The sequence below is a fragment of the Kryptolebias marmoratus genome, linkage group LG19 (assembly GCF_001649575.2).
Source record: "Kryptolebias marmoratus isolate JLee-2015 linkage group LG19, ASM164957v2, whole genome shotgun sequence".
Classification (NCBI taxonomy): Eukaryota; Metazoa; Chordata; class Actinopteri; order Cyprinodontiformes; family Rivulidae; genus Kryptolebias; species Kryptolebias marmoratus.
The window spans coordinates 22,738,038-22,751,698 of record NC_051448.1 but is presented as its reverse complement, the minus strand read 5'-3'; the positions used below and the strand labels follow the sequence as shown (position 1 = coordinate 22,751,698).

Here is a 13,661-nt window from a genome sequence, read left to right as displayed (position 1 = left end):
GACGACAAGTGACAGGCCCCGCCTGCACTATGTAACCATCCATCATCACAGTCATTCCTCAGTTCAATAGCTGCTCTTCACCGAGCCCGGCTGAGCAGCGGGGCAGCCATGTGTTGTACCTCGTTCCTCTCCTTCAGGGAACAGTAGTTATATGCATAACATTACGTTCCCTTTCAGTCGATTCACTCGGTACAGCACATGTACTATGGGACATATATAAACGCCCCGCAGAGCAGCCATCAAACCTGGGTTAATACAGCACACTAGTGCAACACCTTAGACCCAGCAGAAAGAACAGAGTGAGCCACAGAAGGGGCTGTCACATCCAAACGATAAAACCGAACAAATGTGTGTGGTGAGGACCAGCTGGCCGGAGCACAGATATCACTCACGGGTACACCTTTAAACAGAGCCCAGGATGTTGCTACACCCCTGGTGGAGTGTGCTTTCACACCATGCTGGATTGGGAGCCCCCTGCTGTTGTAAGCTAGATAAATAGCTTCCACGATCCAGTGGGAGAGTCTGCACAGAGCCTTACCCTTGCCTGGGTTAGCAACACACACAAACAGCTGATCACACAATCTCACGTCCCGTGTGCGGTCAACGTAAATGTGCAGTGTACGTAAAGGACACAAGGAATGCAACCTCCTCTGCTCCTCAGATGCAAAAAACGCACAGCTAGGGGATGAGCTCCTGGCGTGACCCCATTGAAACCAACATGGCAGGCAGGAATAGCTGCCAGCTAAACTTTTATTGTGGAAAAAGAGATTTTATCCAACAGCTCCTGCAGGAATGTTAAAACATCCACCATTGAGCACTGAAATGGGACAATGTGCTCGACTTCGCACCACTGCTCAAAGGCTCGCAACTTGTAGGCTTATAAGCCTCTAGTAGAGGATGGCCTTGCACTCTGGATTGTTGCCACTACAGCGGGGGGAAGGCCGTTAGCTAACAAGCTGGACCTCTCAGCAGGTAGGAATGCAGGTTCCACAGCTCTGGGTGTGGATGAAGAATCTCCCCTTCTGCCTGAGTGAGGAGATCCCGACAGATAGGGAGTTGCCAGGGCTCCGCTGCCAGTAGGCTGATTATCTCGGCATACCATGACTTTGCTGGCCATTGGGGTGCCACCAAAATCAGAGACAAACCCTGTCTGCGCACCCTCTCTAGTACAGGTAGTATCATTTCCACTGGGGGAAATGCATACAGAAGTACATTGGGCCATGGGTGGGCTAGCGCATTCAACCCTAGCAGAGCGTTCTGATCCGTTATGGAAAAGAACAGAGGGCAGTGGGTGTTGGCCCTGGTGGCAAAGAGATCCACCATCACTTCGCCAAACAGACACCATATCTGAGCCACCACTGAGGGGTGAACCCTCTATTCTCTCACCAGAGGTCCGCCTCTGGAGGGCAAATCTGCACCTAAGTTCAGCCGTCCAGGAACGTGAGTGGCCCTGATGGATAGAAAATGTATTCTGCACCACTGCAAGAGAGTGTGAGACAGTCTTAACAGGGGAAGTGAACGTGTTCCTTCTTGTCTGTTTATGTATGAAATCACAGTCGTGTTGTCTGTTCTGATCAGAACATGATGGTCCGTCAGAACTTGGCAAAAGCGTTTCAGAGCCAGCAAGACTCTAGGTGGTTTATGTGGAGCTTGGATTGTGCCGGTGTCCAAACTCCCCTCACCGCCACGCCATCGCACAGAGCCCCCCACCCCATCAGGGAGGCATCTGTGGACACCACCTTGTGAAAAGACACTCTCCCTATTGGTGAGCCTTGGCACAACAGGCCGGGCTCCCTCCAAGGTCTGAGAGCGGTTATTGTTATTATTACAAGAGGCGGTTATTGTTTGCTTCTTGTGGAGGTGACGTGACGTGTGGAAGTCCAGTGCTGAAACGGGCGCATTTTCAGCAGTCCAAGTGGCACTACTCATCATGGACACCATCATGCCCATCAGCTGTAACGGGGGTCGGCAACCCGCGGCTCTAGAGCCGCATGCGGCTCTTTGGTGCTGCCCTAGCGGCTCCCTGGAGCTTTTTCAAAAATGTTTGAAAATGGAAAAAGATGGGGGAGAGAAATATATATATTTTTTTAATATATGCCTCTTTTACATGGGCCCTAATTCAGAAGTCTGACTCTACTTGGCTCGGCTCTATAAAGAATGCATCACGTTCACACCGGCCAGTTTGGTTGGGAGCAGAGGAACGCCTCCTCGTGTTGCGGGGGGCGGGGCCGTGGGGAGAGGGGGGTGCGCTACCGAAACTTAGCGCAAGTTGTGTAAACAACTAAAGCGCTATGGACAACGTTGGCCCTGTGTTGTTGCTGTTTTTTAAACTTATGGGGATTCTCCTGAGACTTCAGGAAGAGAGGCGCAGTGGAAGAAATGCTCTGGATGCTGCGATTGTTGCACGGAGTAGGACAGCTGTTATCCGCTGGAGATTTTAGGCTTTACAGCACCTTCAGCTGGGGGACAGACGGCATAAACGTTGCAGGATAAGCTAACGCTGTTGTTTATATTCCTACCTTCACTCTTTATGCTTGCATCTGGTCACACCCACGACCAATGAGTGAACAGGAGCTAAGCTAGCGCCGCCCACGAAGCAGGGCCGGCCCGGCTGGCCCTACTCCGAAGCAGCTATATTAGCTATATTAGCCTATCAGATAGGCTAATATAGCTAATATAGATACATACAGCATGTGTTGCCTTCATTATAAGGCTTATATAAGGCTTTTAATTTTTTGCGGCTCCAGACATATTTGTTTTTTGTTTTTTTTGGTCCAATATGGCTCTTTCAACATTTTGGGTTGCCAACCCCTGAGCTGTAAGGTTGTCTGGAAATGCAGTTTGCATCCCAACTGAAACTGAGCGAGGCAGTGGTGAAATGCGGCGACTCTGTGTTCTGAGAGACGAGCTCTGCTCGACAGGGAGCATATTTCCAGCCCGAGGAATGAAAACTGCTGACTTGGAGTCAGCGAGGTTTTCTGAAAATTCACCGAAAAGCCTAGCGTTGAATGTGTGACAGGACCTGAGACAGCTGTTCTGTCGCCTGTTTTCTAATGCTGGCTATCAGAGCCCAGTCGTCCAGATAAGCTAAAATACGGATTCCTTTTTCTCTGAGGGGAGCTAATGCCACCTCCACACATTTTGTCAAGGTGCAGGGCGCGAGAGAGAGTCTGAAGGGCAGTACTATGTACGCGTAGGCTAGGCCCTTGAAAGTGAACCTCAAAAACTGTCTGTGGTCCGGGTGTATCGCTACATGAAAGTAAGTGTCAGTGAGATCGATTGTTGCAAACCAATCGCCCGGCCCGACAGCATTTAGGAGATGTTTGAGTGTTAGCATTTTGAATTTGTACGTTCAGGTACTTGTTTAACACTCTCAAGTCCAAGATCGGACGGAGCCCGCCATCTTTTTTCGGAACAACGAAATAATGGCTGTATAACCACTCGAATCGCTCCTTTTGCTAACAGCGTGTTTATTTCCTCTCTCAGAATTTTTGTTGCTTCGGCTCCGACAGCTGTGTTTACCACAGCGTTAAAGCGAGGAGGTCTCCGGCGGAACTGTAACCGACTGTCGCCTGCAGTCATTTGATTTACACTTTTTTTTGCAGAAGATGCAGTCTTTATTAAAAGGTTTACACAAACGTTCTGAACATTCGTTGTGCTTAGACAAAACATTTACAGCACCCAAACTAGGGACTTCTAGTGCAAACATTGTGTGAGTGGGGAAATTGTGCTTGGGAGACTGTGTGGGCGAAACACAGTGCCTCTTGGGACTGGGACCCCGAACAAAACCAACAAAACGCCTTTTTGCCGTCCACTGAAAGCAGGCGGTCTCCCTGCTCCTGAAACCCCTGAATTCGTAGTCCCTCTGATAGGAGGACTGTGTTTTCTTTCTCTGAGATGTCGAGTTCTTCTGAAGATTCGGAGGGGGACCTTTGCTCCAATCCGAGTAGCAGGGAGCTTGGCCATGGATTTGTGGCTTTACCAGCTGGGAGCTGAGGCTTGCGGGCAGCGCTGCTCTCTTCAGTAGAGGCGGTGGTATCACCGGTTTGCGAGTGCTCGTGCTGGACTTGGGTCTTACATCACTTCTTGGAATAATACAGTGAAGCGCTTCAGTCCCTTTCTTCCTCAGTTCAAATTTCACCTGTATGGCGTCAAGACACTGTCCAAACAGCCAATTCTCCACCACCGGACCATCGAGGTAGATGGCCCGGTCCCAGTCCGGGACGTCGGAGAGAGTCAGCCACACGTGCCACCACCATTGCTGCCATCCCTCTGCCCAGAGACAGCGCTGCACAGAGGGACACATGGAGGATGTAATCTGCGGTGATTCTGGCCTCGTTTAGGAATGGTACCAGCGGACTCTCCAACTGGACCTGAGCTCCGAGCTCCGCCAGGCGCATAGCCTGGTACGTCTGGAGCATGGAGATGGAGATGGAGCTCAGAGCTCGAGCAGTGGTCGCTTGAGCTCTGTAGATTTTTTCCAGCTATGCAGCAGAAAATCTACAGTGCTTGGATGGAAGGGATGTGGGGCCGCTCACGCCATGGTTGTGGGACGGCGCCAAATACGCTGCCAGGGATGGCTCCATGGAACATGGGCAGACAGTTTTTGAGCTCGGCCGGCTCTGCAGGGAGGTAAAACCCGGCAAACTGTGATGGTTTCTGAGCAGGAGGGAGACAGGGCCACTCCACGTCCAGTTTCTTAGCTGCACGCTGGTATAAGGAGAGGAATGACATGTCGTCCTGGCCCGCCGGCGCAGCAGAGGCGGCAGCAACCTGACTCGAAGAAAAATCATCCTCATCCTCCCACAGACCTTGAACATCCAGACCAATGTCCTGCATGTCCTCGTCTGCCTGATGAGGGTCCAGCTGGAACTGAGACTGAGCAGCATCTTCTTCATTTCCAGCTAACCCATCAACATAATCCATGTGGTCCGCCCAGATGGAAGCGGGGACACCAACCGAAAAGCCGTCCTCGTCGGACTCTGATGAAACCGGGTTCCCCGACTCTGAGAGCAGAGGGACTGCAGCCTCTCCCAGCACCTTCTCCAGGAACTTCACCCGTCTTTCCAGGGTCGAGTGGCGAAGCTGGCAGCAGAACGCGCAGGCTGCAGGCTCTGCCAATGCTCTGCGAGCGTGAAAGATCTCCAGACAGACGGGACAAGCTTCGTGCTGGTCCTTCTAGTGTAGCGAGAAGCCACACCCCAGAGGACAGGGGCGAACAGAAGACTTCTCCTGCTTCACTTGTGTCAGCTTTGTGCTCATCCCGAACCACAAACGCTGAACTGTGAAGGAAAACTTGAGACTAGCGCTTCACGGGCAGACACACTTACCAGCAGGCAGCGCTGACTAACACCAACAAAAGCAGTTAAGCTAACTCCGAGCAGCCTTGTGAAACAGAACTAACTAGCAGTAGCTAGCTAGCCTGACTCGAAGAGGTGTTCTTAGCGAGGTGAAGAGCGTAAGAACTGAGGAATGACAGTGATGACAGACGGTTACATAGTGCAGATGGGGCCTGTCACTTGTCGTCATCACGTCATTTGCCTAAAGGTGTCTTCAGCCAGGACACGCGGGGGCATAATATCCCGTAGTACATGTGTTGTACCGAGTGAATCGACTGAAAGGAACTTCCACAAACGTTTCAAGACGTCTGGAGACTCCCTCACGGATGCTGTTCTCCTGCTATTCACCAGCAGTACAGCCCAGTGGGATGCTGCTTTTAGCAGTTGCAGCTACCACAGCCTATTTTTATTCCTCCACCAAGTGGAAACATGTTCACAACTTGAATATAGTTTGGCTCTTGTGAATGTCATTTTTCCCTTTAATGTCAAAGCACTTCAAGTACTTCCAAATAGTGACTTTCAGTGCAGAATGTGCTTCTTGTTTGCTTCGTGTTTCTGTTGTGTGCACGCCATAAATGTCAGGGTGCTGCACTTCAACCTGTTGCATTTTTTAACAGGACACTGTTAATTTTAAAATTAATTCAAAATTGCTCCCATCTTCATCACAGTGCATTGATGGACAGATTATAATCCTACCCCTAGTAAAGAGTGCACTTGCTCTGAAGCCATACTCTCCAGACTGAAGAGAAGAACAATGCTGTTTTTTCCCTTTAATTAGTTTTAAATGCATTCTTCCCAAGGCTCTGTTGACTAAAAAGTATACAGTTTCTTTCAGTAATAATATTGACTTTATTGTAGTTGATGAGTCAGACTGGACATTCTTGCTTGTCAGCATTGTGGAGAAGTGCTCTCTGTGTTTTTTTTTCTACGCGGTGGCTAAAAGCAGAGGTGACTTGCTGAGCAAGGACCACTGCAATGACTGCTGTGTGACTCCCCCACGCTAAATGCTCTGTTTCCCCCATCAGCTGCTGAGTACTGATTCTGTTGTGAGTCAAAGATGTCGGTGCACACTGGCGTTTCCTTTTTTGGGCTTTTGTCTGTATTATGTGTGAGTCACCAGCTTTGGCTTCTGTAGTATGGCGACTACCACCAAGAGGGGCTTAACACCAGGCACCTTTCTTTTGTCAGCCCCTAAAAGTTCAGTTTTTGTCCAATTTTGATTTTGTTAAAAACCTGTATATTGCCCCTTAATGTTTTTGCTAGACTTAATCATGTTTTAAAACTACTTTAGGCGCACCTGTCACTTTGTAATGGTTAAAGAAACACTAATGTTTTTACTACCAAGATAGAATCTGTTGTTGTTTAGCAGCAGAATACTGTTTCTGGATTTACACATTTCTTCTGATTGGCAAGTGAAGACATGTTAGAAATGCAGTCAGGTGTATTTGTTCTGAAGTACTCATTACTGTAAGTAAAGTAGGCAGACAAAACAATAGGTCTTCAATAGGAGTTGACAGTTTATAAAGCAATCTAATCTATCAGATTTAAAAATTAAAAAAAAAACTAAATCACCATAATGACAATTAAAATGAGTTACAATTGAGAAAATAAGTGGAAATATGCAGCTGGGAGAAGATCACTGATGTGCAGGGATCTTCTCCCAGCTTATGTTAATTTCTGAATAATGATTAAAACTTGGGGGTCAGTTCAGGTGTTCATGATGTTATGGTGAATCTATTTAAATATAAGTTTGATTATGTGCTGAAGAAAAGTTAGACTCCCTTTCCTGCTGCATTGAAGAAGCTAATGTAAAGAAATTTTAAATAATCTTGACATTTCTGTACAATAATGCCATAAAACTTTTATGCACTTCTTGCACTAATTTGCAACACATCCTTCTCTCCCATACTGAAGACTGTGTATAAAGAAAGACAACGTGTCTCCACCTATGTTAAAAAAAAAGCCTAAATAACCCATTTATAAACTCTCCTATATTACATTTATAGACTCGAGATGTGGGGCTGAAAGTCCTACCTTCTCTCCACCCTGCTGTCATGGTGTCACTTGATTTTTTTTAAGGAACAAATAAGTAAATACTACTAAACATAATAGAAAAATAAATATATGAACATACATCAGCAAGGTAAGAACTATGTGAATCAACAAGAAGAAAAAACATCTGAGGTTTATTTTTGTTTATTGACATTTTAAAAAGATATCAGATGGATTACCTTTAATAGATGACAGACTGCGTGTCAAAACAAAACCACAAAAAGGCCATTGTGACATTACCCATTGCTTTGTGAATGAGGGTTTAAAGACTTGATTTTTACATCAGGGACTTCTATTAGCTAGGTACAGTTTTGAAGCCTGTCCCTAGTGGACATCAGTGATATTGCGCTACAGGACTCATTGACATGACTTTTCAGAGGCTGAGTCTTAATCCATTTTTCAGATTTTGTTCTTATGATTGCAGGTTTGTCTTGTTACCCAATTCAGATTTTAGTTATTCAGAGTTTCTACACTGTAATAAGGCAACAGCCTTAAATGTTGATTGTCATCTTTAAATTCTTTCTGGAAATGATTTATTTAGCGAAATAAATTTGTCTTTGCATATTTTAGGTAAAGGAACCAAGTCAGTCTGCTCCTAATAACATGCATGTCTGTCTCTACTTTCAGCTTTGTTGGTTCATCAAAAAGCTCGAATGGACAGACTCTGGCATGAGCTAGAAATGAAGAAAAAGAAGCTGGAGAAACTAAAAGAGGAGGTGAACGAAATGGAAAATGACCTGACCAGGAGACGCTTGGAGAGATCCAACTCAGCCTCCCAAATTCCTTCTGTAAGAAACATTCACACATCCTTGAAGAAATTATTTGGTTCATTGTGAACTTTTGCTTTTTGATACTTTGCTTCAGTTTACCTGTTGCAGATATAAATACAGTACAAAGGTTTTGATGGAAGTTTCTGAAGCAGTGAGAGAACATCTTAATAAAGAAAAGACAAAAGGTTTCAAAAATCCAAAAAAGATTTTTGGAATATTACTAAAGAAGAGTGTAGTTATTTGTGTTTAATCATGTTTCAGTTGAATACTGCACCTCTTTCCAATTTGTCATATCAGAAACAGAGAAGTTGTCATTTTCTGTGAAAATGCATTGCTGAATGACTTTGCTGAAATCTGCTGAAGAAGGTGAAAGTGAGCTGTTAATGTTAAAATGACCAGCAGCTGAAACGAGTTAAAGGGAAGCTGAAAGAAGCAAAACAAAAGACAAACATAAGCTGAAATGAGCAGGACAGAAGCAGAAAAGTCCAAAACAAAAGGTAAAATGAGCAGAGCAGGAGTTAAAAGAAGCACAACAGGGTTAGACATTCACACAATGAGAAACTGCTGAAAATAATTGCACAGCTCTGTATATTACAGGAAATGCAATGAGCAGTATGTGTGTTTGTCATGCTGCAAAGGGTCCCAGGAAGAGTCTCACTGGGGGTGTTTTTATGATGTCCACTTCATCCAGCCACCAAATGTGCCTGTATCACAATAAATTTTAGTACTTCTTGTTGTACTGAAAGTAAACCATCTGGGTTTTGTCTGCCTGTGACCTGAGATTGTGCTGATTCCAGGAGATGTTTATGATTTGGCTTCACTGCTCAGAGAATCGAAGCACACTAATGCCCCTTTTACACCAGCTCTAAAGGTCCCGGCTCCACTCTACTCAGCTTGCTTTGCGCGCGTTTACATCTGCATTTTTTCGAGGTCAGCCCTGCTTCTTTGGTCCCTGCTTCGTGGGCGGCGCTAGCTTAGCTCCTGTTCACTCATTGGTCGTGGGTGTGACCAGATGCAAGCATAAAGAGCTACGGTAGGAATATAAACAACAGCGTTAGCTTACCCTGCAGCGTTTCTGCCGTCTGTCCCCCAGCTGAAGGCGCTGTAAAGCCTGAAATCTCCGGCAGATAACAGCTGTCCTACTCCGCGCAACAATCGCAGCATCCAGAGCATTTCTTCCACTGCGCCTCTCTTCCTGAACTCTCAGGAGAATCCTCATAAGTTTAAAAAACAGCAACAACACAGGGCCAACGTTGTCCATAGCACTTTAGTTGTTTACACAACTTGCGCCAAGTTTCGGTAGCGCACCCCCCTCTCCCCACGCCCTCCCGCAACACGAGGAGGCGTTCCTCTGCTACCGACCAAGCTGGCCGGTGTGAACAGGATGCATTCTTTATCGAGTAGAGTGGAGTAGAGCCGGACTTCTGAATTAGGGCCCGTGTAAAAGGGGCATATTTGTGTCAGATTAACTTAACCGTTTGTTTGGTTGCAGAAATGTTCTCATCTTCTTGCAAAGAAACAAATCATCTTTTTCTCCTCCAGCAGAAAGTTAGAACTGTAACTTAGCTGAAGCCTGAGATAGATTGAAGCTCCTAAATTTAGTTAGTTTGTTTTTTTCTATCATTTTTGCCTCGATAGGGAAGGAAAGTATCTTCGGTTCATTGTTGTCTTTTGAGGGGAGCTCTGCAGAGTAGAACCTGTCACACGCACAGATTTGCTGCAGTGACCTAAAACCAGAATGCTTAAGCTATTTTGTCTTGTGCTGCAATTGTTTAATTGTTTCTCTTTTTTTTCCAGATTGACGAAATGAAGCATTTGCGATGCAAAAACAGGGCACTGCAGATCGACATTGACTGCCTTAGCAAAGAAATTGATCTCCTTCGAACGGAAGGTATGCCTCTCTCTCCTGTAAGATGCTCGCAACTTTCTCATGTGCTTGCCAAGAACAAACTCCAAATTTAAAAAGGGTTTATATAATTGCACTGTTTAACCATGAAGTGAGCGGGAAGTCATTTTATGAATTCAGGTTGTGCAGCTGCAGCACTCTGGTCAGGCCTCCTGGCACACACAGTTAGGGTACGGCCATTGTGCTGTGAACTACCAGCTGTTCCTGAATTGCATCCTGTTGCTGGTGGGTAAGAAGAGATTTACCGCCCCCCTGGCAGCACTTCACCGCCGCAGGTCAAGGAAGGAAACAGCGCTTCTCAGTCACAAAGCGTTTACTTTGGATTCATTCTAAAGTATGAAAAGAAAAAAGAAAAAAGTGAAAATGCACCTTAATAAAAACAATAATCAGTTAGTTGTATTTATGAATCAAAGTTCATCTGTAAATGTGCCTCATGTCCTGGTCTTTAGAGTCTCATATTTAATCAAAAACTGTCAATACAAAGCACCTTCTTGATGTGTGTGAGCAGAAAGAAGCTGCTGCTGTGGCCCTTTGTTGATTTTAGCTTACAGTCATGAAGAAGACAAATGCTGTGTGCCAAATGTTCACTCATTCTCCCGTTCATTCGCTACATCTTCCTATATCGTATACTCTTTAGGGGACGGGATAGCTTGGTGTTTTTATATTTCAAACACTTCTGAAAAATGGCTTACTTCATAATCAGGATCTCAATAATTGCAGTCAGGTGCCGCATGAACAAACGACAGCAAGATATGCTGGAACACACACCTGACTGAAGTGATGGATGTCATTTTAAAGTTGCAGTCTGGAGTAAAAGCAAGCCGCACAACATAAATGTTGAAATGTGGCATGCTTTTTATTGTGAGTTACAGCATATGTTTAAAATGTTTAACATTTTGACTTTGAATTCACATTTTCTCATAATCTCTCAGCCCCACAGCTCAGACAGACACTTCATATCAGAGACATTTGGCTAATTAAAGGAGAGTCACAGTCACGAGCTGCGGACGTTATCCTGGATTAGCCTGCTGTGGTGGCTCTATTTCCACCGATGTAATGTACAGCTTCTGTACACTAGTTAGGTAATGAAAGTTTATTTCAAATATGGATGTCCCCCACCTCTCGCACAGAGACTGCTACAGATAGGCGCCAGCTCCCCGCAACCTGGAAAGGAGAAGTGGGTCAAGAAAATGGATGGATGTTTAAATAATACATTAAAATCATACAACAGAAACATGAATATATTTTGCACAACACTGGAAAAATACATCAAAATATAAGACATGAACATGATTAAGGTCTTTCAACTTACACACAATAATTACATGATCTGTTGGAAAAGAAAAAAAGATGAAGCAAAACTTATTTGTTCCTATTATTAACCTACAAATTCAGTAATTGTAATTCTAAGACCTGACCCATTTTACTCATCTTCTTGTCTATATCTGGGAAAAATCTGTTTTGGGATCTTTTCATTTACTCTATTTCTTTTTTACACTACACATAAATAGCACACAACTGACACTGCATCACATCACCAGTTTCTAGGGCACTGAACGGAGAATCTGTGCTTCTGGGACAGAAATTTATCTTCTTATGAGTCAAGAAATGTTTGAGGCCTCTGAACAGTCATGTTCTGGTCTTGTAGCATTAGACAAGAGTGTTGTTTTTTTTTGTTTGTTTTTTACAAGTTTACCAAGGTCTAATTGCTCCTTTCAGCTTCTTCCTGCTAATTTTCAGTATTTCAAGAGAGTTTCAGCTTCTCCGGCAGCTTTCAGCCAATTCATGCACAGGAAATGCACTTTTGCTAGTTTTATTTATTTTTTCAACAACAGATTTGTTTTTTCAGTTAAATTGTACAGGATGAATGTTAAAGGTCTGTGTTCACATTTTAACACTGTGTGTTTAAAGTCCTCTTTGTTTCAGTGATGGCATGTTTAAATGTAAACCCTCTGCTCTGCTCTGTTCTGTGTACAGGACCACACTTAAATCCCAGTGTAATCCATAATTTTTATGACAACCTTGGATTCTGTGGTCCTGTCCCACCAAAACCCAAAGGTACTTTATCTGTTGGTAAGTTTAGAAAAGTTACTGCTGACTCTGATTTCACTTCACTTCTTATTATGTCAGGCAGCTTGTGTTGAATTAACCTCCGTCACAAAATACTCTTTATTTCCTTCAGTCTGGTCATACAGATAGGAGTTTAAAATATTTACAAATAATGTGCACATGTGATTTGTCTTTGTACTTTAGTCTTGTGCTCTCAGATGTTCTCCCTTTTCTCCACCTGTGCATCAGCCACATGTTTTGCCTGCTTCTAACTGCTCTTTAACATTATTTATTTTGTGTCATCAAACGTTTCACGCCCCGCCCCCACTTTGGAGAGAGAAAAATCTCCAGGCCTCCCTCAACAAGACTAAAACGAAATGAGTCACATTTAACGATAATCAAAAAATATTTAAAATCAACAACCCAGCATTTACATACATCTTTTATTGTTCTCTTTGTAAATTGTTGCCAGTTTTTAGTTAAATTGTTAACCGATTTGAGCTTTTTAATAACAGAACCTCCACTCTGTTAGATCAATTAAACAGACTTCTCCACTAGCCTCCATTTATTCATAAACCCAACAAAGATAACTTTTTAATTTAGTTCAATATTATCAAAGTATTAACTGCTGTAGTTACTCTGTTTTCACTGTATTATTTTTTAAAAGAACATTAATGGTTTATTGATTTTTAAGCTTCGTCCTGTCAGCTGACAGTTTTCAGACATAAACTGGTATTTTTTGAAGTCTCTTAGTCGCTGTAATTTCAACAGCAGGATTTCTCCCATCTGTCCTCTTTGAATCGAAGCAGCTTTTTATTTTTCTGAGTCCACATTGGCACCACGCAGACATGAGTAAAAAGAGTTCGTACCAGCCAGTTATATTCTGGATGTTCCGCTCAGATTTTTCCACCTCGACTATCAGTTTGACTGTCCCCAATTTAAGGTGACCACCTCCAGCCACCAAACATTTCCTCCAATAAAGAGACATAAACTCTCCGTCATCACTCCCATTGTGGTCATGCACTGTCTGAAAATAAAAGAGTAGACCTGCTGTCCACCCCATGCAGCATGAGCTGCGTCCATCTAATCACCACAGAGACACAGTGTGTGACCAAGTTCCAACATGGAAACATGAGTGCTGCCTCCAGCTTTTTAGGACTGGGGAAAAAACTAACTAAGTGTGGTGATCCACCCTCCTGTAATGATACTGTCCCCCCTGGGGGGTAGAACCCCACTGTTTGAGAGTCAGAAATGTAATTAAAACCCTGTGTGTCACCCCCCTTTATGGTGACACTTTCCCCCCCCCTTTAAATGTGGATTTCTGTGTATGCTGACATAATATTTGTTGCCTGGCGCCGTACCTCACCCTGACCTCCTTGTCGCTCTGCTCCTCTCAGACTCGGGCAGTAAGGCTGTGAAGCCCACCGCAGACCAGGAGGAGGACGAGGGAATGCAGTGGAGCTGCACCACCTGCACTTTCCACAACCACCCCGCCCTGGACCGCTGTGAACAGTGCGACTTCCCGCGGCGTTTCTGAGCGCCCCT

The 13,661-nt window shown here is 44.6% G+C and overlaps 1 protein-coding gene across 3 annotated transcripts in view; it reads left to right on the top strand.

Annotated features, from left to right (window-relative positions):
* The window catches only part of tab2 (TGF-beta activated kinase 1 (MAP3K7) binding protein 2), a 70,376-nt gene extending 56,715 nt beyond the window's left edge, over positions 1–13,661 (top strand). For 2 of the 3 annotated variants that reach the window (XM_017434119.3, XM_037981715.1), the window contains exons 4-7: positions 8,019–8,179; positions 9,959–10,052; positions 12,045–12,140; positions 13,514–13,661. In XM_017434119.3, coding sequence (XP_017289608.1) covers positions 8,019–8,179; positions 9,959–10,052; positions 12,045–12,140; positions 13,514–13,653 — 491 coding nt within the window. In that variant the 3' untranslated portion in view covers positions 13,654–13,661. The remainder of the gene's footprint in view (positions 1–8,018; positions 8,180–9,958; positions 10,053–12,044; positions 12,141–13,513) is intronic. The other variant, XM_017434120.3, reaches the window with a different exon arrangement.